This window comes from Rhamphochromis longiceps, linkage group LG5 (assembly GCF_057381845.1).
Source record: "Rhamphochromis longiceps isolate RC_006_pf linkage group LG5, R_longiceps_female_GT1.1, whole genome shotgun sequence".
Classification (NCBI taxonomy): Eukaryota; Metazoa; Chordata; class Actinopteri; order Cichliformes; family Cichlidae; genus Rhamphochromis; species Rhamphochromis longiceps.
The window spans coordinates 29,850,532-29,873,309 of record NC_140561.1 but is presented as its reverse complement, the minus strand read 5'-3'; the positions used below and the strand labels follow the sequence as shown (position 1 = coordinate 29,873,309).

Sequence of the window (22,778 nt, the reverse complement as noted above, 5' to 3'; positions counted from 1 at the left end):
TTTTATATAGCAGATTGTTTCTCTTTATATCTAAGAAGTGGATTTTCCAAATTATGTTTTATCTTAATCCTTTTTATAAGCAACGGTATCTTGTTTATACATTTGAAACTTATTTGGTCTGTCATGCAGCAAAACTTTTCTCAGAAACAAATGTTGTTTAATTAAAACACATTCCATATTTAAATGTTTTCTGTTATCGCTGAGCACTTCATACAATAACAAGCAGTCGGATAATTGCTAGATATTCAAAATCTCCTTGTAAATTGGGCAGCTGAACTGAACCGTGGCATTTCTTCCTGCAAGTCTTTCCCAAAAGGGCCATCATGAGATTTGTGAAATCAATTAATCTTTTTGTAGAGCGAGATGGCCTTCAGTTTCCTCAAATCTCCCCTGTAAATTAGGCAAATGAGCCACAATAAGTCTTCCTGCCTCTCATTCCCCGAAGTGGCCCAAAGTGCCATCTTGACATCCACGATGAGATTGATTTATTTTTCATCTGAAGAGGCATCAAGGCCCCCATATTCCTGAAATCCCTGCTGTAAATTAGGGTCCTGAACCATGATATGTCTTCTTGTCAGTCTTCCCCAAAAGAGCAATGAAACAGTTTGTAAGATTCAGCCATTTGTCATCATCAAGAGGCAAAATGGCCAACACTTTTCATGAAGAGACAGACTCTTTTCGTGAAACTGCCATTATGAAATATGCTACTTAGCATAACATCTCCCTCTGTGCATGTTTTTCAGAAGGGCCATCATGAGATCCGTGAACTCCGTCAGTTTCATTTCACCAGCTGGCCCGACCACGGCGTTCCGTGTTACGCCACAGGACTGCTTGGCTTCATACGACAGGTCAAGTTCCTCAACCCTCCAGATGCCGGACCCATAGTGGTACACTGCAGGTAAGTGTACTTACATAGAGGACACAGAGGTTTTGTACTGAAGATAAACTTAATTCCCTGCCGCTGCTGGTCAGTGGCTGCACGGGCAAGACAAGGACAAACAAACAGCCATTCAGATGCATAGCTCACATTTCTTGCTTATCACAGGGGAAGGCTCTGGGTAAACAGTAATGATCAAATGACTACTGGTATTTCTGTTACAAAATCATCTTTATAAACCTTGGATTGTTTTACAGCATTGGCCTAATTGTGATTTGGCAGATCTGAAAATATCCATGTTTTATTTTTGTGGTCTTATGAGTCATTTTAAAAGGCTTCTGACTAAACAATCAGTTTGGATAGTTCGTCAGAAGCCCCAAAATATAAGACTTTATCTCAACCTAAATCTAAGAAGCAGTTCTTTCCACAGGCTTTTCTTCCAGTACTTTTTTAAAAAAAACTTTTTTATGGGTTCCCCTTTTCCTTGTCAATTAAGACAATAGGGCAAGGTATGATTACTGTTGTAATCTCTCAAACACGTCACCCTTTCTTTTCCGTAGCTTAGATCAATAGTGCTAACTTTTAGAAAGTGAATAAAAAGTTTTAGGTTAAAAAAGAATTTCATCTCCTATCTTCTTTCACCCATACACCGCCATGAAGAGTAGGAGGGGGAAAAAGTGATAGTATTAGGATCCCCATGGTGATACTATATTTAACCTCAATGTTCTGTTCTTTATGGGATGTAACAGTTCACTTCTGGAGCCAGGTGCTCAGCTGGCACAGGCATTAAAAGGTCAGCATTCTGACAAGCTATGAAAAAAAGGTTTTGAGTAGATTCCTCATCTTGTCTCAAGCATTGAAATTTAATTATTCATTTCATGGCCCACCTTGATACAACACATAGCTTTAGAGTTTTATTCCCACAAAGGGAATAAAATGACTAACCTTGCCATGGTTAGTGCTTGATGGAATCAAAGGACCATCATACTATATAGCACTTTTTCTAATCTCGCAGACCTCACAGAGTGCTTTAGACTACAAGTCACATTTAATCATGCATCCATACAGTGATTTATTCTTTGCACTTTAGCTATCACACATAGCTGCCCAATTTAGAATGACCAGTTAACCTAAACATGCATGTCTTTGGACTGTGGGAACAAGCTGGAGTACCAGGAGGAAACTCAGAAGATGCAGACTCCACACAGAAAGTCCTATACAGTCACCATTGTGATTCAGAGATGAATGGGTACAATTTAACCAGAAATTGTATGTGGAGTACAATATAGATTTTTTTTTTTTTTTGCTGGAATGAAAGATGCTTTTGTTCAGTTAACTAAAACTAACCATTTGGATAAGTCTTTGGAGCTTCCCACTAACAAACAGCAAACCTGGTTGCTTGGCAGTCCCTTGCCAAATTAGCCATTAGACAGTAAAATGATGCATGAATATTGCTTTATCTGTATATACTCAAGTTGCCATCTTTTTAGCAAATACTATAAATCAGCGTGTCTAAGGTTTGGGAAAGATGTGTGTTACAACTAAAAAAACACTTGGGATTATTAATAATGGAAAAGTCAAAAGAGACACACACTCAAAGAACAAAATTGGACACACAAACAGAGAATGAAAAAAAAACTGGATGGACAAATGAGGCGAGCAGACACATAAAAGACAGCCAGTAAAAGTATGTGGACAGACAGGCAGGAAGTTATGGCAGTCACTTCCAATTTCCGGGGGCACTCTGATGCTATTGGCCTGTGTCATGAGGCTTTCAAACACGCACAAACACACATATAGAGGCACAGCAGTATTCTGGTCTCAACATTAATCACAGAGGTTGACAGGTAATCTGCCGAGGCGCCCCCTCCTCTTCTCTCTTCAACTTTCTATCTTTCCATCCCTCACATCTTATCTCTCTCTCTCTCTCTTTCTTTCTTTTCTGTTTCTTCTCTTGCACGCTCTCTCGCTCTCTCTCTTTTAGCTGTCTCTGAAAACTGTCAGCGGAATTGTAAATTGAAAGATGGGTTTTTCCCCTCCCTCTACACCTCATTCTCTCAGTTTCCGCTACATCCCTCCATCCGTGCCTCCTTTCCTCCCTTGATATCTCCCCCGTGACGGCCACTTCTATCACTCCCAGTCGCTAAACTCGTCCAACCATTCCCTTTCCATCCCTCTTCCCCTCGCTCTTTCAGTCCATCCATCTGTTGGTTTGCTTGTCTGTCCATATCTTCCCTCCAGGCATTGGTGTTCAGAATGTGTCGCCTCAACACCTGACATGGGCTACTAAAGTCTCCACATACTTATGCTTGTCAGTTAGAAAGTAAAAGAGAGCAATAGAGAAAGACTCTGCCTTCATACTAAACTCCATTAACATTGCTGAGATTGCAAAGTTAATAGGTTTTTCTGAGTTACAAAACTCAGAGGTTTCACAGTGTATTTCTAAAACATAGTAATAAGATATATGATACCTAATTTTAATTTTATCAGCCATTTAAGTGAGCATTTACTGATCTGATAAGAACACAATAGCCCAGAGTATTCATTCATTGGAAACAACTTAGAGTATTTTTTATTTATTTTACTATTTATTTTACTTTTCTTCTGAAAAGAGTTTAAAACATCAATTTATTACAATTACTGGCAATTATATACAATTAATTTAGGCATAGGCTCCAGCCTATTCCACTATTGGATTAGTGGAAGAAAATGGATCTTTCTCATACTAATATCATCCTGTACTACTACATATAAATATGCTTTTTTTACCTGGCTGATGCTAATTTCCATCTTGAGGTGAGAGAACTCAGAATTTAAGGTGAGGTTCTGAGTGTGTTATACCTGCTGGAACAGACCCCAGGTGTGGCTTAGCTTAGACTCTGTGAAGTCACTGTATCTAGCAAAGAAATGAATCCACCATGCCATATTTTTTTTCATTTGTCTTTATAATTGACTTGATAACAGTTGTATTTACTAAACTACAAGATACTCCCCCCCCCCCCCCCCCCCCCCAGTTTGTCAGTGTTCTTAGGGACACATTTACAGAGAAAAGAAAATTAGCATAATGCTGCAATAAAATAAAAAAAAGAACTTTGACGCGGAGCGGAAAGTTGTGCAGGTGAATTAATATCAGTGCAGCAATTTATAAACACAGATGGACTCATTTCTTTAAAAAAAAAAATGATCAAAGCAACCTATCAAGACTAATGAGATGCCTGGGATGGGAGACTGCTAACTTCACAAACGTACAGCACAGAAACACTTTATAACTTTAACACCTTACGTTTTAGCATACATTTCGCTGCCAAAACAAAAGAGATATTCAGACCAGGGAGAGAAGCAGGAAGACAAAATGATATTCTCTGATACAAGGGCAAAATCTTCAGTCAGATTCTGACCTCACTCAGGGAGTGCTCAGTAAAACTGGGAAGCCGTTCTCTGGATGACTCCAGACAGCTCAGACAGAGTGCGGGATTCATCTTTTCCACTGCATAAATCTGTGTGTAACAGCCCATCACCAATTTTTGTGCCGTGAAAGGGAAGCTCCTACAAATACCTATGCAATATGGCTGCCCAGAGATCTGACTGCATCGTTTAAAAAAAACAAAAGAAAAAGAAAAACACTACAAATTATTAGAAATAAGTCTGTATGTTAGTTGCATTACCCAAAATGTCAGTGTTGAAGGGTTAAAAGTGATTGGTCTTACTGAAGGATATGAACAGGTCTCTGTTGTAAATGAGACATTGTGTCTCAGTGGGACTATCTGTATAAATAAAGGTTAAGAATAAAACAATTAAGTTGTTCATTATTACAATTTTGTTAGATTGAGAGTATCATGTTTGTTTATGATTGTCTCCAGTGCCGGTGCAGGGAGAACAGGCTGTTTCATTGCAGTGGACATCATGTTAGACATGGCGGAGAATGAAGGCGTGGTGGACATTTTCAACTGCATCCGAGAACTAAGGTCACAACGAGTCAACATGGTTCAGACAGAGGTAAGTGTAATTATGGAAAATAGATATAAATCATAGGCAAAATATCAATGACCATGACAATTTGCATATTAATGATCAAGCAACTGACCTCACAGCCCATTGTTCATTCAGTGCGCTGGTTTCAGTTATTGTGCAAATGTACTGTTTATAAGATTGGGGAAACCTGCAGTCAGCTGAGACTGAAGAAGTCACTTGGATGAGTGACGAAATATTGAAGATGCTACGTCCACATGAACAGAATCAACCTTTTGGGGCATAGGCAAAATAATATCTAAACACAGATGATGTTGAGTCTAGTTGGTCAAAACAAGTGGGTGTTCAGGTACGGCAGGCTGCTGGCTTAGACAATCATGAAAAGTTATGCATTATGGATTTTTAATTTTTCAAATAAAGTGTGGAGATTTTTGGTTCATGTTAAAATAAATCACCAGCACCTATTGTAATTATTACTGACTTGAGTTCTACAGAGGCTTTCCATCAAATTTTGATGAGCACATACTGGATACATTAACAAAGCATCTAGATACATTGCACTGAAGAAAAAACAACATTAACGTTTATTCCCTTTCAGTACCATACGTCATTTTGACTGCAGTTGTAAGTTTGAGATGTAGCATCGCAAAAAGTAAGACAGTATGGAGTATCCCAGGACTTCTAGCAGTCATCTATGATTTAATGCAGTTAGATTATTATATATTGAACATTAAACATTAAACATTCCCTGAATATCAGATGAAAACTAGTACAAAAACTCACACAGATATGGTATGCACCCAAACAAACACAAATTCAGACATAGACAATTTTAGGAGAGTTTTGTGTCAATATGTGTATGCAATAGCTGGTAAGGAATATCAGAGATGAGATGTGACACCCCAGTCAAATGGATTGTATTAATTTATTATTTCTATAACAGATGACACGGGAGAGATTTGGTATATTGTCTGGTACTAGGGTAGTCACAACTATACAACAAGTTAAGATTTGAAGTGGCCAAGCATAAATCAGCACTGTTCAGTATTCCCAAAATACGGATGATGTTTCCTAAAACGTTCTGTCTTTGCTAGCTGGGTACTTGGGTTACTATCCTTTACATGGTGTCGTAATTTGTTCTAATTTAGTACTATCAAACGTTTTAAAGAGTCTGCATTTTCAAATGTTGGGTATTCCATTTTGGAACAGCAGCGTTCATTTCTTTTCTAAAGCTACCTTAAGCCGACCTAATCCGTTCCGCCTCTGCATTCCATTTGTGTTACTGATGAAAACCTTGCATATCCAAAAAGTCAACTTTTCCAGGAATAAAGAAAAACAGCCTCATTTTCAGACTGACAGCTCAAGCTCAGAGTATGAAATTGACTTTTGAATGGGTTTTAGAAGTGCCAGGTTCAGAAAAGTTACCTAGGGCATCACGTTGAGTGTTTTCAAATGACAGCAGTGGTATAAAAGCTAGTTTTGTGTATGTGTGTCTGTCTGTGCACATTCACGTGTGTTTTTATGCCTCTTGATACCAAGTTAAATGCATCCTGCCCTGTCTTTTGAATATGTGTGGGAGCAATTTGTGTCAGTGTTGAAGCTGCTTGATGCTATTATAATCCTGCTCCACACAACACAAAGCAATTAATCTTTTAAAAGGCACAGGGGAAAGAAGAGTGTGCGTAAATGTTTCAGTGAGTATGTGACGTGCATGTGTGTATACATGTGTTTTTGCGCGCAAATGTGTCTGTGCATGTCACTGGCATAGGTAATGGCCAGGAGAGGTCATTTCAGTGATGCTTTTAAAGCCTCTTCTCTGCTCCAAGGGCAACAATTAACATTCAACAGAGAGAGACCGAGAGATAAAGCGAGAAGCAAATTGAAAAAGCGAGAGGCAGCAGACAAACACAAGTGTGAGAGGAAACAAGCAACAGAGAAATAAAAACGGAGCCAACCCCAGATAAAAATGCACCGATAGGGGGACAGAAAGAGAGATAGAGGTAAATTAGCATGCACGGTGGCTGCTGTAGCTCATGGTAGCTGATGCATTTAGCGCAAGCTAGTGATTTGGAAGACAAAGAACATACTTGAGCCAGACCACAGAGGCACCACTAGCAAAGCACTGTGCCCTTTTAAATCACTTTCAGGCTCCCACAAAAGCACAAGCATGCAAATAATATTCATACACAAAGCAAACAAAAGTTGTGTTCACATTGGAATGTTTGAGTTTGTTGTCAGCTTGAAAAGACTTAATGCAGCTTTGCCCGACTGCATCATCTATTCCAGAGCTGTCATTGCTTACAGCTACTGTGAGGCACTGTGGTCCAGTCCAAGGGCTACAGGCAGGTTCAGTGCTGTTTGCTTGCATAAGCCAGTTTTGTATTTCAGTGAAAGAAATTTTGACTCCAGAACTCATTTTGCTTTGGTGCAGGAGCAGTATGTGTTTGTTCACGATGCCATCTTGGAAGCATGTCTGTGTGGAAACACAGCCATACCAGTGTGTGAGTTCAGAGCCATTTACTACAACATCAGCAGGTTGGACCCACAGACCAACTCCAGCCAGATCAAAGATGAGTTCCAGGTGAGCACGCACATTCACACCCGTTTGTCTTTTGTCATTTTTGGGAACACTCGCCACACGTGCATTTGAACAACACCCTAGCTGATAATGTGAATGTGTGGGTTCAAGTTAGATTGAAGGTTCAAATCATTGCTTTTCTGCCCGTCAGACTCTAAACATAGTGACCCCTAGAGTTCGTCCAGAGGACTGCAGTGTGGGTTTGCTACCCAGAAACCACGACAAGAACCGCAGTATGGATGTTCTACCAGCAGACCGATGCCTTCCTTTTCTGATTTCTGTGGATGGAGAGAGCTCCAATTACATTAATGCTGCATTAATGGATGTAAGTTTTTGTTTAAATGTCTGATTATGTATGTGTAAGCTTATCATACTTTGTATTGTGCTTTTTGATTGTTATTCGTTTCACCATTCTAGAGCCACAAACAGCCAGCGGCCTTCATAGTTACTCAGCATCCTTTGCCCAACACCATGGGTGACTTCTGGAGGTTGGTGTTTGACTACAACTGCTCCTCCATTGTAATGCTCAATGAAATGGATGCAGCACAGGTACAGGTACACACACAAAAAAAATCTACAAACATGTTCTGTACTTATTTTTGTCTAACTAACAAAAATACACTAGACATCAGCACCTGAAACTGACTGTACTATCAGATAGCCTGATGAATGTATCAGAGTTGATTTTTTTATTTACTCTATCACTTGTCTCTCCCATTTATTTCTATTTATTGCCATTTGTAACTGATTTGTAACATGGGCTACAGCAAGGATTCTTAGCTCATGGATCTGGCCAAGAAGTAAAACCTGTCCCACTTACTGGAAAGAAATGTCATGTGAATGTACTTGTTCTAACTGGTGGACTTCATTTTCTCCAACCCATTCTTATTTTCTGCATTTTGTCTTTTTCTTCCAACCTTTGTGTTTGTTTTCTAAAGTTATGTATGCAGTACTGGCCAGAAAAAAATTCATGTTGCTACGGCCCTATTCAAGTGGAGTTCATATCTGCAGACATCGACGAGGATATCATCAACCGAATCTTCAGGATCTGCAACATGGCTAGGGTACTAAACGTTTACATATTTAATACAGTACTTCTTTTATTTTATAGTTAAGTTATAAAAAATTTTATGAGATTAGATGTTTTGCATGTAGAACATCTAAACAGCTTCAGTTTGTCTTTAGTCGGTGTCCTGGAACACACTTTGATAATTTCTCTTTTTTTGTCTTCTCTTCTCCTCCTTGACAGTTTTCAAATTACGAGTTCATGGCTAGATTTTGTGGCGCATTGCTTAATTCAAAGTCATGGAGCGCCTTTGTGTTTTAAGGCCTCTTCTTAATAAAATATGTGTTGTGGATTTCAAGGGACTCTATTATTTGACAAATGAAGCACTACTTTCCTGACACTTACTAGGAATACAAAATGTGTTTAAAGTTCAAGTAAAAGCAATAGATAGTGAAACAGTATACCGTGGAACACACCATAACAATACAGCAAAGACATTTTTTCATTGCATGCGACCTTTACTACGCAGTAGGCAGTTGGCAAAAGGATATGCAGCAAGGCTACCTGAGTCCTGGTTTGGTGACTACATAGAAAAAATGATAGTGATGTTGAATGTGGTACAATAATGACAGTTGTTTTCTTTTTAACTCTACCTTTTTATCCTCCTCTTCCTTTTCTTGTCTTCTCCAACCTCTATGCACCTCTGTTCCCCTTTCACTTCTATTTCTCCTTTTCTTTTCCTTCCTATCTTCCTGCCTCTTCTTGTTACCCTCTTTTCATCTCATTTTCTAACTCATCCATGACCGCTCAACTCTAGTGGTGCCTTATCATCTGCATGTTCCTATGTATAGCACTTGGAGAACTCCCCGCTACCCTGCTATCTATATTCTCTCTCTCTTTCTCTCAAACACATCAGCGGTCTAGTGTGAAATGGCTCATATCATTGCCATAACAGCACATCCCACACTGCGAGTGCAGCTCCAGCCTAGCCGAGTCTCTATCGCCAATCACTTAGCCATCAAATGAGCAGAGAACAGTGAAAAAGTGGAAGGGAGAAAATGTTCGCAAGAAATACATGACAATACAAAGAAATAGGGGGAACAGACAAGTAGAATGAAGACACATAAATGCAGGGTACAGAAAATATTTTAGATTAGTGTTAATTGGTATAAGAGACTGGGTAATTTAGAGAAAGATGGACGTAGAGTAAAGGAGAGATGGAAGGGGAGAAAGTACATGGCAGGTGTACTGAAAAGACAAGGAAGGAAAAGTGGTATAAAAAATGATACTGCTGAATTTGTTTGGTTTGTGTGTAAATGTCAATGTGCATATGCATTTGTGACAAACATCAGTAAATCAGTCTGACAGTGATGGTGGATTTTGGTATTTTACTTGGTGCATGCCACTTGCCTTGGGCTAGACGACTGAAAATGTGCCATGTCTGCCATGAAATTGAATTAAACATAACAAGCTAAGGTCTTTGTTGAATCCAAGCCTATTTCTTTTGAAAAGACATTTGTTCAAAACCAGGAACTAATTGGAGCACAAAAGCCTGATTACATACAAAATGTGTTTTATGTATCAGTTTAACAAAATACTTACTTGGGTGGCATGAATGGCAGTGTCTCACTGGAATAAGGTCCTGGGTTTGGATCCAACGACTCGTTTTGTGTCCATCTCTCTGTATTGGTATTATGACTAGCAACCTGTGCAGGGTATGCTGCTTTTTGCCCTTTGCCCAGTGGGATAGGCTCTAGCCTCCTCATAGTCTGTAACCAAAAAAGTGGCTAAGAAAATGAATGGATGGATAATATTACCAAATAAGACCACAACTGAAAAACCAACTCTGTATTTGTTATAGTTGACCAGCTTTTCATCCAACTTTCCATATCATTTAAGCACAAACAGACCTGTTAGATGCAGATATATTTTCTAAAGTGAGCCAATGGGTTTCATTGGCCAACTTTGGTCTTAATTCTGAAAAACGGTAGCTTTAGCAATATCGCTGTGCATGAAATTGAAATGGTTCCATGGAATTACAGCATGATGTTGATTGTTGTGATAACAGCTATGTCAGCAGTGATCAAAACCCTAATCTTCACGTTTCTCTTCTTAGCCACAAGATGGTTACCGCCTGGTGCAGCACTTCCAGTTTATTGGCTGGCCAGCCTACAGGGACACACCTCTCTCCAAGCGCTCCATCCTGCAGTTGGTCAGGAGATTGGCTAAGTGGCAGGAACAATATGACGGAGGAGACGGGAGGACTGTGGTACACTGCCTGTAAGTATAGTCACACAGACACATGCAGACACAAATAATAGAAAACGTGATGAAATAGTAGACTGGAACAGTCACTGCTCAGTGAGATAACAGATCAACATAAATGGCAAGACAAATCTTCCCTTAGAGTGTATGTTTGTGACAGACAGAGAGGGAAGATGATTATAAAGTAAGCTGTGCACTTCTATAAAAGAACACATACACACTTTTAAGACAGATATTCACACACAAAAACACACTTTTTGTAGTTTTTGTACATGTTGAGTACCATTTCATGCTTTATGTTGTTCCACTTATCTGTCAAATATACACATGCCTCAGACTCAGCATTAACCTTGTGCTTGAAAGCCATATATATTCACTATTGATGTCAAAACGTCTGAAATGTCGGTTTATAAATGCTGTGAGACTTGTTATGAATTATCTTCGTTAAATATAAATGAGGCTCATGGCTTAAAAAGCCTGGAATGTGTCAAGTTTTAAAGAGGTCATCATTCATCTCTATTGTTATGTTTGGCTGTGCTGATGCATTATGGATCACCCACACGTCTGCTTGTGCATGCTACATTCAGATGTCCAGGTTTATTCAGTGTTTGGTACGGTGCTACTACTACTTCTGTTTGTACCAAATATATTTTAAACAACACTACACAATGTTTATTATACTACATAGATGAATGTGTGTTGGTATAGAAGTATAAAAACATAGCTCAGCTCGATACGAATTCACCCTATTTGAGCAGAGCAAATGAAGCTGATAATGAGGGAAGGAAACAGAAGCTGTAAAATCTATAGAAGAGAGAACTGCTAACAGTAACGTGTGTACACAGACACTGCCTATCTGTGGTGCTCATCCAATCAGCTCTCTGTGTAACAGCTCATTGGACCAATGAGGTATTGATGTGGGGTTTTTTGTTTTTGTTTTTTTAACAGTTTTTTGCTTATTAGCCTTTTCTTTCTTCACGTAACATAAAAAGAGGCAGACGTAAAAAAGAATAATTTTCATATCCTAGTTCTGAATTAAATTTACAGATTGTAAGTTATTTTTGAACATTTAAAAATAAATGTCCGTTATAAAATAATCTGTCACTGTCAAATATTTTGTAAAGCTCTCAGTACATGGCTATGACTGTCATCCTTTTTCTGCCTGAAAGCCTAAATGGTTTAAGGCTGAAGCTTGTAACAGTCTACACTGCTACAGAACAATGTGCAATTCAGCTATTAGCCCTTATATGGAGAATAAAAGTTTAATAACTGGTGTCATATATGTTAGTAATCACATGCTTTGACCTTCATTTCAAATAACCCTGTCACCTATAGATATAGATATGATATTAATTTGAGTAAACTCTGTCAATCACTATAAATTAAATGCTCAAACTGGTATTTTAATGTTTTGGATTTTGGTTTTGGCCGCTTTAAATATTTCACCTGAAACTGTGGATGAAGTAAACGCTAAAAGTAACCAATAAACAGGGGATGGCATCTAAACAATTTGGACTCCAATATATTAAAATGATTTTTTCAAAGCTCAAATCACATACCATACACAAAGGCGAACAAGCAAATATCAACCATTTATAAATACCTTTAAAAGAAGTGCTAACCCACCCACTATAGTAACCCATCTCTTCAGAGAAACTGGATGCACAGCTAGGTCACTTTCTTCCTAATATGTTCATCAATTCAGTTTGTTTTAAACTTTAAGAAGATGTAGTTTGCCTGTTGCCAAAGAGTGACGCTACAATTTTAAACTTGTAGTTTGGAAAAATTTAAAATTAAAACATCTATGGGAAAAATTAATGCTTGTTGGTGTTTGTTAGTCAAAATGAGTATTTTCCTTGCCCCCTGATTGGCCAGACTTTGGGCAATTTAATTAAAACAAAAGTAAAATTTTCTAATTGCCTAGGGTTAGAGTTGTAGTTAGCCATCACTGATGATGGCTTATCACCTTAGGGAGTTGGACCATCACAGTTATAGTCAATACTATTATTATTATTATTATTATTATTATTATTATTATTATTATCATTATTATTATTATTATTATTATTATTATTATTATTATTATGACACCCCTCTTCTCATCTATCATATCAAATTTAGTGCAGTGTTATATTAACCAAGAGTGATGAGCCAAAATAGTGTTTTATCCATTTACTGATCTGAACACTAGCATTAGTCTAGAAACAAATTACAGCAAATATTCTTTTTAAATCAGCCATATTCACACAAGGCTCCTGTAGTCTAGCTAACACAATATAAGGTGACTGCAGTTGAAGTGGCTTTTTAATTTTGTTTGACGTCAGAGATCTGGTATGTTTCTATGAAGATGTAAAGGTTACTCACTTTCCTTGACTGTTACTGCTACTTGAGTCCTGACAAGTCTGAAAAGTTTCATTTTCTGGTTGTTGTTCAGTACTTCATAATGTTCATGTATTTTAGCCCTAAGATGTATTTGACAGGACTAATGTAAAATGTATTTGCTTTCATTTTTTCACCATTACCCTAGAAATTAGTTTCTGACACTGAAGCAACTGTCTGAAATTTTAATCTAACATGAAATCAAGAAGTGCATGAGCAATACTTTTGCTTTTTAGTTGACTAATAACCAAAGAAATTCAAACTAATGGGTGTATGTATGAAAAGGAAGAATTGCAAGCTTGCAGTCTGATATTATTGTATAAGTGGTTCTGAGACAGCAACAAAAACTTTCCATATTTATTTTTAACCTTCTGAAGTGCTTCTAAAAAGCTTAGATTATAGACTTTCTATAAAAAATTCAGTCACTATCACTAACAAAGGTATTCCGAGTAGACTGCAAGCTGTAGCCGCCTTGGCATTCCTAATGCAGAATAGGTAGGCAGTGGATGATTTTTCTGATGGCTGTCACTCCACCTCGCAGTACCTAAATGTTTTATTCAGTCTCAATACTGAAGGAATTCAGCTGGAACCAAGTGAGATGGGAAAGTCTGGAGCTGTTTTCATGGTGGGTGGTCTGACTTTTCACTGGCAGAGCACTGACTGCTGATTGGGGCATATAGCCAGTAAACACACAATATATATATATAAATATATATATATATATATATATATATATATATACATAAATATGTTTGTGTTGCTGGATCACTTTATACAGATGGCCCTTTGTCATCTATATAAAATGTTCATAAAGGCTTTTATTATTATTTTGATTTAAGTCAAACACATTTATTCAAATTTCTAAAATCCATTAGTGGCCTCTTTCTGCATACAGTGGCAGGTTTCTTTGTACTGAATTCTCGCTCTGTCACTTGCTGTCACTCTCTGTCCCTTAAAGCCTTTTTTCTCAACTCACATTGTCATACTTGTCACTTTTAATGCTAAAGAAACATCTAATATCTCCAACTTGGCTTTCAGGATCCTATTTACTCTCTACAGTGACTTGTTTTTCTGAGAGCTAATTAAACATTGTTTAGCTTTGTAAATCTGCTTTTTTCCACATTCTGTCATCTATACAGGCTACAAGAAGGAATATAACAACATATATCACCAAACCTAATAATTTTTCCTTATATCCCCTTAAAATGTTACAGGTTACTAAACAGAAACCATTCGTTAAATACGTCACAACAAGCAAACTAATTTAACCTCTATAGCCTGTTTTATAAGCTTTATTAAATTTCCAACTAGTGTTTAGGGTCCATACAATTTCAGGACATTATCCAATGACTGTCCTGGATAAGCAGTTAGGAGAATACCCCACAAAACTTTTCTAATATTCTCTCTACACCTGTATCTTTCCTTCATCTCATTCCATCCTGCTTTCTTTTTGACCTCACTATGATTTTCTTGACCTCCAGCTATGTTTCCAAAATGGTGATGATGTTTAATACTGAAGAGCCTCTGTCTCCCTTTCTCTCTTCATTTCTTGGTTCTACTCCTTTGTTCCTCCTCCTTTACAGAACTGGTGGTGGACGTTCTGGAACTTTCTGTGCCATCTGCAGCATCAATGAGATGATCCAGCAGCAGAATATTGTAGATGTTTTCCACACTGTTAAAACCCTGAGGAACAACAAGACCAACATGGTGGAGACTATGGTAAGAAATCACAATACATACGTTTTTGTCTCTGTGGTAGCAAACATGCAAGTATTCCCACACTACCAAAAATTTGTATTCACATACAGACAGGTCACAGCTGTTTCAGTGCTTTTCTCATCTCCTTTGTAAAGAATTTCTCAATTTGTTACTCACACCCATGAACTAAAGCACACCTGCTCACAGATGCAAGGTAAATGGATTATAACAGGCAATGTTCAGTATTTGCCAAAGCTTTAGTCCTTTAGTGGTATAAGTGAAGATTTAATTGTGATTGGCTATGTTTTTTGGGGTTTTATTTGTTTTTTTTGTCACCATAAAGCAAAGATGTGGGTAAAAAGTGCTGGTGACCCTAAACTTTTTAAAAACTGGCTTTAAATTCCTAAAGGAGAAAAAGGTAAAACTGAGATGTCTTTGAGGTGATACCTCATGGTGTCATGGTGTTCTGGAGTGGCATAATATTCAGAGATATGTCAGAGAGTTGCCTATGGCACCCATATGATCTAGCTCCTCCAATCATGTGATTACCCAAAACATATTTAATGTATGAGAAGAATGAACCAGTCGGACAACTTGAGCAGGAAGAAAAAAGTTGTACAGAAGTCTTATTTACAGCTATGAAATTTGCAATGTTTTTATGATTTCTTTCTTTTTTATTGCCCAATTACCCCATCGATTCCCTTGGATTACTGTTTAAGAATAGCATTTATGTAAATAGTACCGGAAATGTTCAAATGTTTTTAGTTTGTTATCAGCAGCTACTTAATCTTGGTAGTAAGCAGAACAGCTTCGCACAAAGTGTTTTACCATTCAGTGAAATTAACAACAAATAATGTAAAGAATTCAAATAAGTATGGATTTATTTGACTCTTTGTTTCTTGTCAGTCAAAGATTAAAAGTGTTTCATTGTTCTTAATTCTTTGCCAAACATCCCAAACCATGAAACCATCTGGACATCGCACGTCATCACAGCTAGAGAATGATGACAGAATTGTTCATAAAGATGTGGCATTGGATTAGTTCACCCACATACTGCAGGCCAGCCAATCCAATCCTTTGCTGTCTGGCTGAGGCCAATATTATCTGCTATGCTGATAATGTTATGATTCTCAGTTCATGAATTATGACTCATTTTCATTGGTAAATATATGGAAATTGTGTTACTGTGTTCTATACTCGTCATCGTCGGTTGCATATTATGTTGTGAATTATATGTCACGAAATTTCATTTTTTGGTTTTGATTACAGTGCTCCAGTACTTTTTTTTTTATTTATAAATAAGTCAATATTTAGTAAATAGTTATGAGCGTAGAGTTTGGTTTTATTATACATGTTTGAAGTTTAAAGCCAAGCTGGGAGTGCAGCTATACATTTATATTGAGAGTTTGAGGGAAACAAAGCCAAATTTCAAGAATTTTCTGACTTAGCTTTGCTCGTTGTTTTATTTCTACACAGGAACAGTATAAATTCTGCTATGAAGTGGCTCTGGAAGCGCTCAACTCCTTCTGATTGGGTGTGGGCTAAACATCATATTCCCAATCGGCCATTTGTCGATGCCTGCCATTCTCAACGCAACACTGGGAAACACAGAGGGCAATACTGCTTTGTGTTGACCTGAATCCGACTGACTGAGCGTGCCTGTGTGTGTGGGTGTGTGCACGCACGTGTGTGTGCTTGTATTTGAGTGCATATGCACGTGGCTGTGTGTGAAGAGAGGGCATGCTTGCATATTTGAGGAAGTCTTTATCTATATGCGTGCCTGCAACAACACACACAACAAACCTGTACAGAAGAGGGAAAAGGCAACAAACATGCACACTGGTGATTTTAATGTCTGTTTGCTTCAGCAAGACTGGGGACTTTATATGCTTGTACAAAGAAAAAAAAAATATGGTAAACAAAAGACAAATGTTTAAAAGACGCACCACTTTTACTCCTCTATTTCTCTGTCCTCTCTGCTGGGCTGTGATGTGACTATTGTACAGTATTTCCTTTTTAGATATATTCTACGCCTTGAATGTTGTCTCCCTCTGAAGGCTGGATGCCCACTGGAAGATTTTTTTTGGTAACTCTCAAAGGGAACGGAAATGTACGTTTTTTTTGACCATGACTCACTCAGCTTAGTTAACTCTTTTTTTTTTCTTCAAATTACATGCTGATTCCCTTTTGCCAAGTTAAAAGTTCGTTTGAATTATACTCGTAATTCTGTAATTGGCCTGAAAAGAAAATATGTTAGCATGGTTGTATCTTTTTTATAGTTTTATTTTCACGGAGTTCAAATGTCAGAAAAACACAAGAACAAAAAAATATATATAACCTACAATAAGTGGAGTCAGGGACACTGTGAAAAAAAATAACAGTAGAAAAAAAGGAAAAAAAAGAAACCTGCCTTAGATTTAAGGCCAAGTCATGTCTCTGTTCTAGCTTTTTTTCACTGGGACAGTGGTGGTTTCATAAATGCTTTTGGAAGGCTTAAAAAAGACAAAATTAAAATCTTATTGTGTGCATCCACCCTTGCTGTAAATAGGATAAGACAACCACAATCAAACAAACAAACAAACAGGCAAACATCAGCAACTGGTACGTTACAAATTAATGTGATTTCAAAACACTATAACTCTAAAAAGTTAATGTCACTGTGTTACCATACCACAGACCGTCTCCACAGAAATGTCAAAAAAGCCGACATATTGTTCGCATATTGCACATTTAGCTAATGCCGCCGCATTCAGAATAACTTTTATAAAATTTGACTTTTTTATTATTTATTTATTGTGACACTTTTGGTACAGAATATGAAACAACCAGATAATACTTTGTCTCTAATATGATAACAGCACTACTATAATTTATTGAAAATGAGTCCCCAAATTCCCCATAAAGAAGTCAAAAATGTCCCCCCTCTAAAAACTACATAAACTATAACTTGCACTTTTGCATGTTTGTCCATTTTGGAACATTTAGACTTGGAATTCCTGACATTGAACAGCCTGGGGTAAATTCAAAACTGAAATCAGTGTTTGGTCATTTTATAGCAATTTGCTTAAATGTGAAATTGTTCAATAACTGAGTGTAGCTTACAGACGAATTAATCTACTTTAGTGTTGATGACTTGATTTTAACCTGGTCTACAGTGTTGTGAGTAGTCATTGATATTGGGCCACTATTTGGGTCTAAAAAATAATCATTCAAATGATAAGAAATGAGTTAAACCTGCTGAGATTAAGAAAGGATTTAAGAATCCTTGATACTTAGAGCAGACTGGTAAAGAGTTCAGTAATTCTATGTATAATTCTACCTATAATAAATATCCAAGCTAAGGGATTGGGCCCATGTTTCCCCTATAACCTATGATTTAAAAAGAACATCACAAAACAAAGAGACAGGCCACATTTACATTTCTTTTATAATTAACGAATGCTTTACGTCAAGCCCGCTGAAATATACAGATATTAAAAATACATTTGAGAAAATCACTAACAGGAAATGATTTCAGTTAGTGTTTGACCCCAGGTTGAAAGGCAGTTAACATGGCTAATAGTTTAGATGCCTCTGCACCTTAAAGAACGTGTGGGAGTGTGGGAATTAATGAGAATTATGCATGGCATTGACCTCAGCTTCTCATTATCTCCTACTCATCTGGTCAGACTCTTCTATGCTATCCCATTTTCCCCTTATCCCAAAAGACTAAACCAGAATCTCATGTTATAGATACACCACCTGTATTTATATGAACAGCCTCTGAAATGTGTTGAATCTAAAGGTGATACTATTTTCAGATCTGTTTTACCTCTCTCTAAAACACTGTCATTCTAATAAAAAGGACCAGACTGATGGCTTAATTTTCAAACACTCAAAAAATCAGACTACTGAAGTGAATTATCTTAAATCCCAATGCATTAAAAATACATAATTGTCACCAATTACCTGATTTACTTTTTTCCCATGCGAGAAAGTACGAACATTTTTAGATGCATTAGATTTTTTAGAATGATTTCATATAAAGTTCAGCTTCTGATGAACTTTTCTTTTGTTAGGAAACATTTCAGTGCTTATGGCAAGAGCTGACATACTTGTAGTTAAATGTTGTAGCAAACTATTCAATCTGTGCTTGCGTTGATTTATTTTTATTCTTATTTTTCGCTGGAGTCCAGTCAGGCTCGTTAATGGACCTATCAAAATAGTGAGAGTGCTGTATTGAAGACAATGTGAATGCTGGATATCTTGATCCTTTTGTTCACTGATGCTTTATTTTATTGACTTGAATCATGGCCCTTCATATGTATTATATATTTTTTAACGTTCTTTTAGATTATTTTTGTCTTGAATTTGTACATTTCTTTTGTATAATTATTATTCTGATGATTATTTGTCTAGCAAAGTGCTGTTTAGATCTGGTGATGCCATTACCATTGGTTGTTTAGTTGTTTGAAATGTGGTTAACATGAAATAAAGGGACCAAAATGTTGAATGTGATGTCGTCTCTGTCTTCACAGCCTCTAATTTTGATGTATGAAATAATTACGCTAAAGCTTTCAGAGACATTCTTAATGTTTGAGGGACTTCACTTCACTAGATCATTTTCTCTCTCTTCCTAGGTGATCAGTCAATTTGGCAAGTAGGAACTAACCGTTAACTGTCAAAAGAATTAAGGATATTAAACCTACCAATTTTTAAATTTCCACCTTTAAAGTCCATATTGTGATGCTTATTTCTGATAAATTATAAAACACAGCCAATATCCACAAACAGGGACTAGATGCATAAAACCTTGTGCATAATCAAAAGCAGACTTTGAGGTTAGAAATTTGTTTAAATCTCTGTTTGGCATAAAAACAAAAACCTGCCTATGCCTATGAGTGATTGACAAAACAGAAAGAAAGAGCAAAAAACAGGAAATAAAATATATGAGTAAATGTAAAAGTCACCCTATAACATCTATAAAGGATCTGACCTTGAGGTCTCCACTGTTTCATCTCATACATGCCACAAGCTCTCACTGTGACCCCAGAACTGAGGCTGATGGAAAAGTAAGAAAAACCACAGGTCTTTACTGGCTGTTCCCCCCCCCCCTTCTAATCAATCAGATTCCGTGATGAACGGAGCTCCAAGCCAACAGCCTCATCCTTTATTTAGCTAGTTGATTCCCAAGGAGCTCATAAATATGCATGAGCTTGAGATTAGCATAGGCACCAAGGACAGGGCCTGTACCTTGGCATTATGACGATCAATCAGAAACACTAAGGGGCTCCTCAGAGGGAAGCTGTCTGTCAGCTTGGCTTTGGGCTGAGGTGATGTATGCACACACACATAAAAACGGTACGCTCAAAGCATACATAACACACACATAAGTCTGCATGCATCTACACACACCCAGGAAGAGCAACACAAACAGAAACAAACACAAAGCATATGCACACCTAAAGGGAGAAGCAAAGCACAAAATGCACACACAGTCTCTCACAAACACACAAACATGGATACATAATCAGTGTTAATGTCTATTATTAATCTGATGTTCCTTACACCCTTAGTCTCTCTTCTGATTCATATTTTTTAAACTCCTTTTCAGAACAGACTTCATAATGAGGTTGAAAATTGGCCCATTTCATTTGCTCTCACAGAAATGTCATTATCTGCGGGAAGAAGGAGGGGTGTTGTTGGCACAGTATGTTGGTACAGTAATATACTGTTCTTCCATTCTGTGTGTGTGTGTGTGTGTGTGTGTGTGTGTGTGTGTGTGTGTGTGTGTGTGTGTGTGTGTGTGTGTGTGTGTGCATATATCCCCTTTGTTTACCGTGGTCAACACTGCTGTATTTATTCTGTGTATGTAATACAACTAGTGACAGCTGTGGTAAGATTCCCTTTAGGCTTTTAACATGCTTAAATTATTTCTCTGTGCTGAATGCTAGAGTCTTATTCATTCCAACATAAATTTCAGTGCAAATATTTCTTTCCTCGATAGGTTTAGACTTGTTCGGCACATGGCAAGCACTTTGACGATTTTTCTGAACATAACTTTTGTTCTTTTTTTAACAGTGCAATGACACAGAAACTATGCTGGCAGGAGCTCATCCAATAAAAAGTTTGTAAAATGTCTCAACAAACTCCAAAGTAGCATACTGCTCCCTCCCTTTTCTCATTATGCTCAAGCACAAATGCAAAACGTGTGTCTTTCCACTCCAGTAAGTGTACTGGTGAATGAGAGACACTACATGACTGAACAGCCAATTGGGAAAATGACACTCGCATCTCCATCTATCCATCCCTCCATCCATCCATCCTTATCCGGGTACAGGTCGCGGGGACAGCAGTCTTAGCAGAGAAGCCCAGACTTCCCTCACCCCAGCCACGTCCTTCAGCTCATCCTGGGGGTCAAAATGACATTCCTAAGCCAGCCAAGAAATATAATCTCTCCAGTGATTCCTGGGTTTGCCCTGGGGCCTTTTTGTATGAGTGTCATTTTCCACAAAAGCTCTGATCCCAGCACAAACATTTGGCTCATTTACCATTTCTTTCCTCTGTATAAAGTGAGCGATTGTTCCATTCTCTTTGCTAGTGGGAAGCTAACGAGATGCTAAGTCATGCATGACTTAAGGTGCAATCTATTAGCTCCACACTTGTTCACTTCTGCTGGATTTCTGTGAAACACAACCCAAAATGAAGACGTTTGGGAAATCTTTTTTTCTGTGAAACAAAATAGGTCAATTCTGAGACTGTCACAATACGTCTGTAAAGGTTCAACCTTTAAAATGCTGGTTTTCATTTGTAGATTTATATTATGCTGCTGATCACTACATTTGACGAATAGAGTATGCTTACAAATGAAGGGAAAGGGTTAAGCTGAAACACTGATTTAATTGTTCAAATCTATTAAGTAGGCTCATGTTACAAAAGCTTGTAAGTTTTCTTTTAATGCAGCCCCAAGATTTACAAATAGACTAATAATTTTTTTAAATAATCATCACACAAACGCAAATTATGGTAAATATTTAGGGGTAATGCTGTTTACTTAGTGTATTACCTATTGGTTAAATTTCATGTGTTTTCCTCACGCTGTATCCTCCTACGTTGCTTGCTGCAGGGAGTGTTATTTTCATACATCATTTAACAATATTTTTATGGAATTTTAAAGCACAACGTACCGACTAATCTTAAATTTAAAACTGAGCTCCTCTCATCTTATGCTCCTCACAGACATCCTCTTATTTTCGAGGCTGTTGACTGAACTGCACATGGATTGTTACTATGTACCTACAACATTGTAATGCTGTCAATATGTGATTGATGAGTTGACTTTCATCTTGAATTCGAGGTCTTTATAAAAATTGTTAAATATGTGTTTATGAATTAGAACCATCTTTATACATTATACCATTTTCAGAGACTCAAAACTAAACAGAGAATACTTTGGCAAGCAGTTTCATGGCAATGCGAGTCCTGTACCCACGTTATTTCATGCCAAATGAAGCATACACAATAACCAAAGCTTAAGTAAAGTGTTTTGCTTTCTTTGTTATTTTAAATACGCTGCCCAAATATGCCATTATTAGGCTGAAAAAAAAAGAATAAATAAATAAATGATAACCTTATCAGAGCAAAAGCAAAAAACTTTAACAGTGTCCATGTTCCCAATCGGATTCTTTATAAAGAAAGAATGCACTGACCAGCTCAGTAATGTTAAAAGGCCATAAAGACCATAGAAGACAGCTACAGTGAATGATGACAGGTAATTTGACTGAACTTTTTGGGTGCCTAACACAATGAGGGTGTCTAGGTCAGTGGGTTCAGGATCATGTGTTTGCTGTTGTGTATGATCCTAACGCCTTAACCTTGTAACTTTCATTTTATACTGGGATGGTTTGAAGCCAGAACAAATTGGAAGTGGATTAGCAACTAAAACTTTGCAACCATCGTTCTTACCTCAAAAATGGGCTTAAAGCCTCCGGGGTCTTATCATGACTAGGGGGAGGCAGACGCAGTAG

At 37.5% G+C, this 22,778-nt stretch overlaps 1 protein-coding gene across 5 annotated transcripts in view; it reads left to right on the top strand.

The window, feature by feature from the left end:
• The window catches only part of ptprt (protein tyrosine phosphatase receptor type T), a 331,722-nt gene extending 312,480 nt beyond the window's left edge, over positions 1 to 19,242 (top strand). For all 5 annotated transcript variants that reach the window (XM_085407122.1, XM_085407121.1, XM_085407120.1 and 2 more), the window contains 9 exons: positions 744 to 898; positions 4,738 to 4,873; positions 7,278 to 7,427; positions 7,576 to 7,749; positions 7,842 to 7,973; positions 8,363 to 8,488; positions 10,547 to 10,710; positions 14,658 to 14,793; positions 16,249 to 19,242. In XM_085407122.1, coding sequence (XP_085263248.1) covers positions 744 to 898; positions 4,738 to 4,873; positions 7,278 to 7,427; positions 7,576 to 7,749; positions 7,842 to 7,973; positions 8,363 to 8,488; positions 10,547 to 10,710; positions 14,658 to 14,793; positions 16,249 to 16,302 — 1,227 coding nt within the window. In that variant the 3' untranslated portion in view covers positions 16,303 to 19,242. The remainder of the gene's footprint in view (positions 1 to 743; positions 899 to 4,737; positions 4,874 to 7,277; positions 7,428 to 7,575; positions 7,750 to 7,841; positions 7,974 to 8,362; positions 8,489 to 10,546; positions 10,711 to 14,657; positions 14,794 to 16,248) is intronic.
• The last annotated feature ends 3,536 nt before the right edge of the window (positions 19,243 to 22,778 follow it).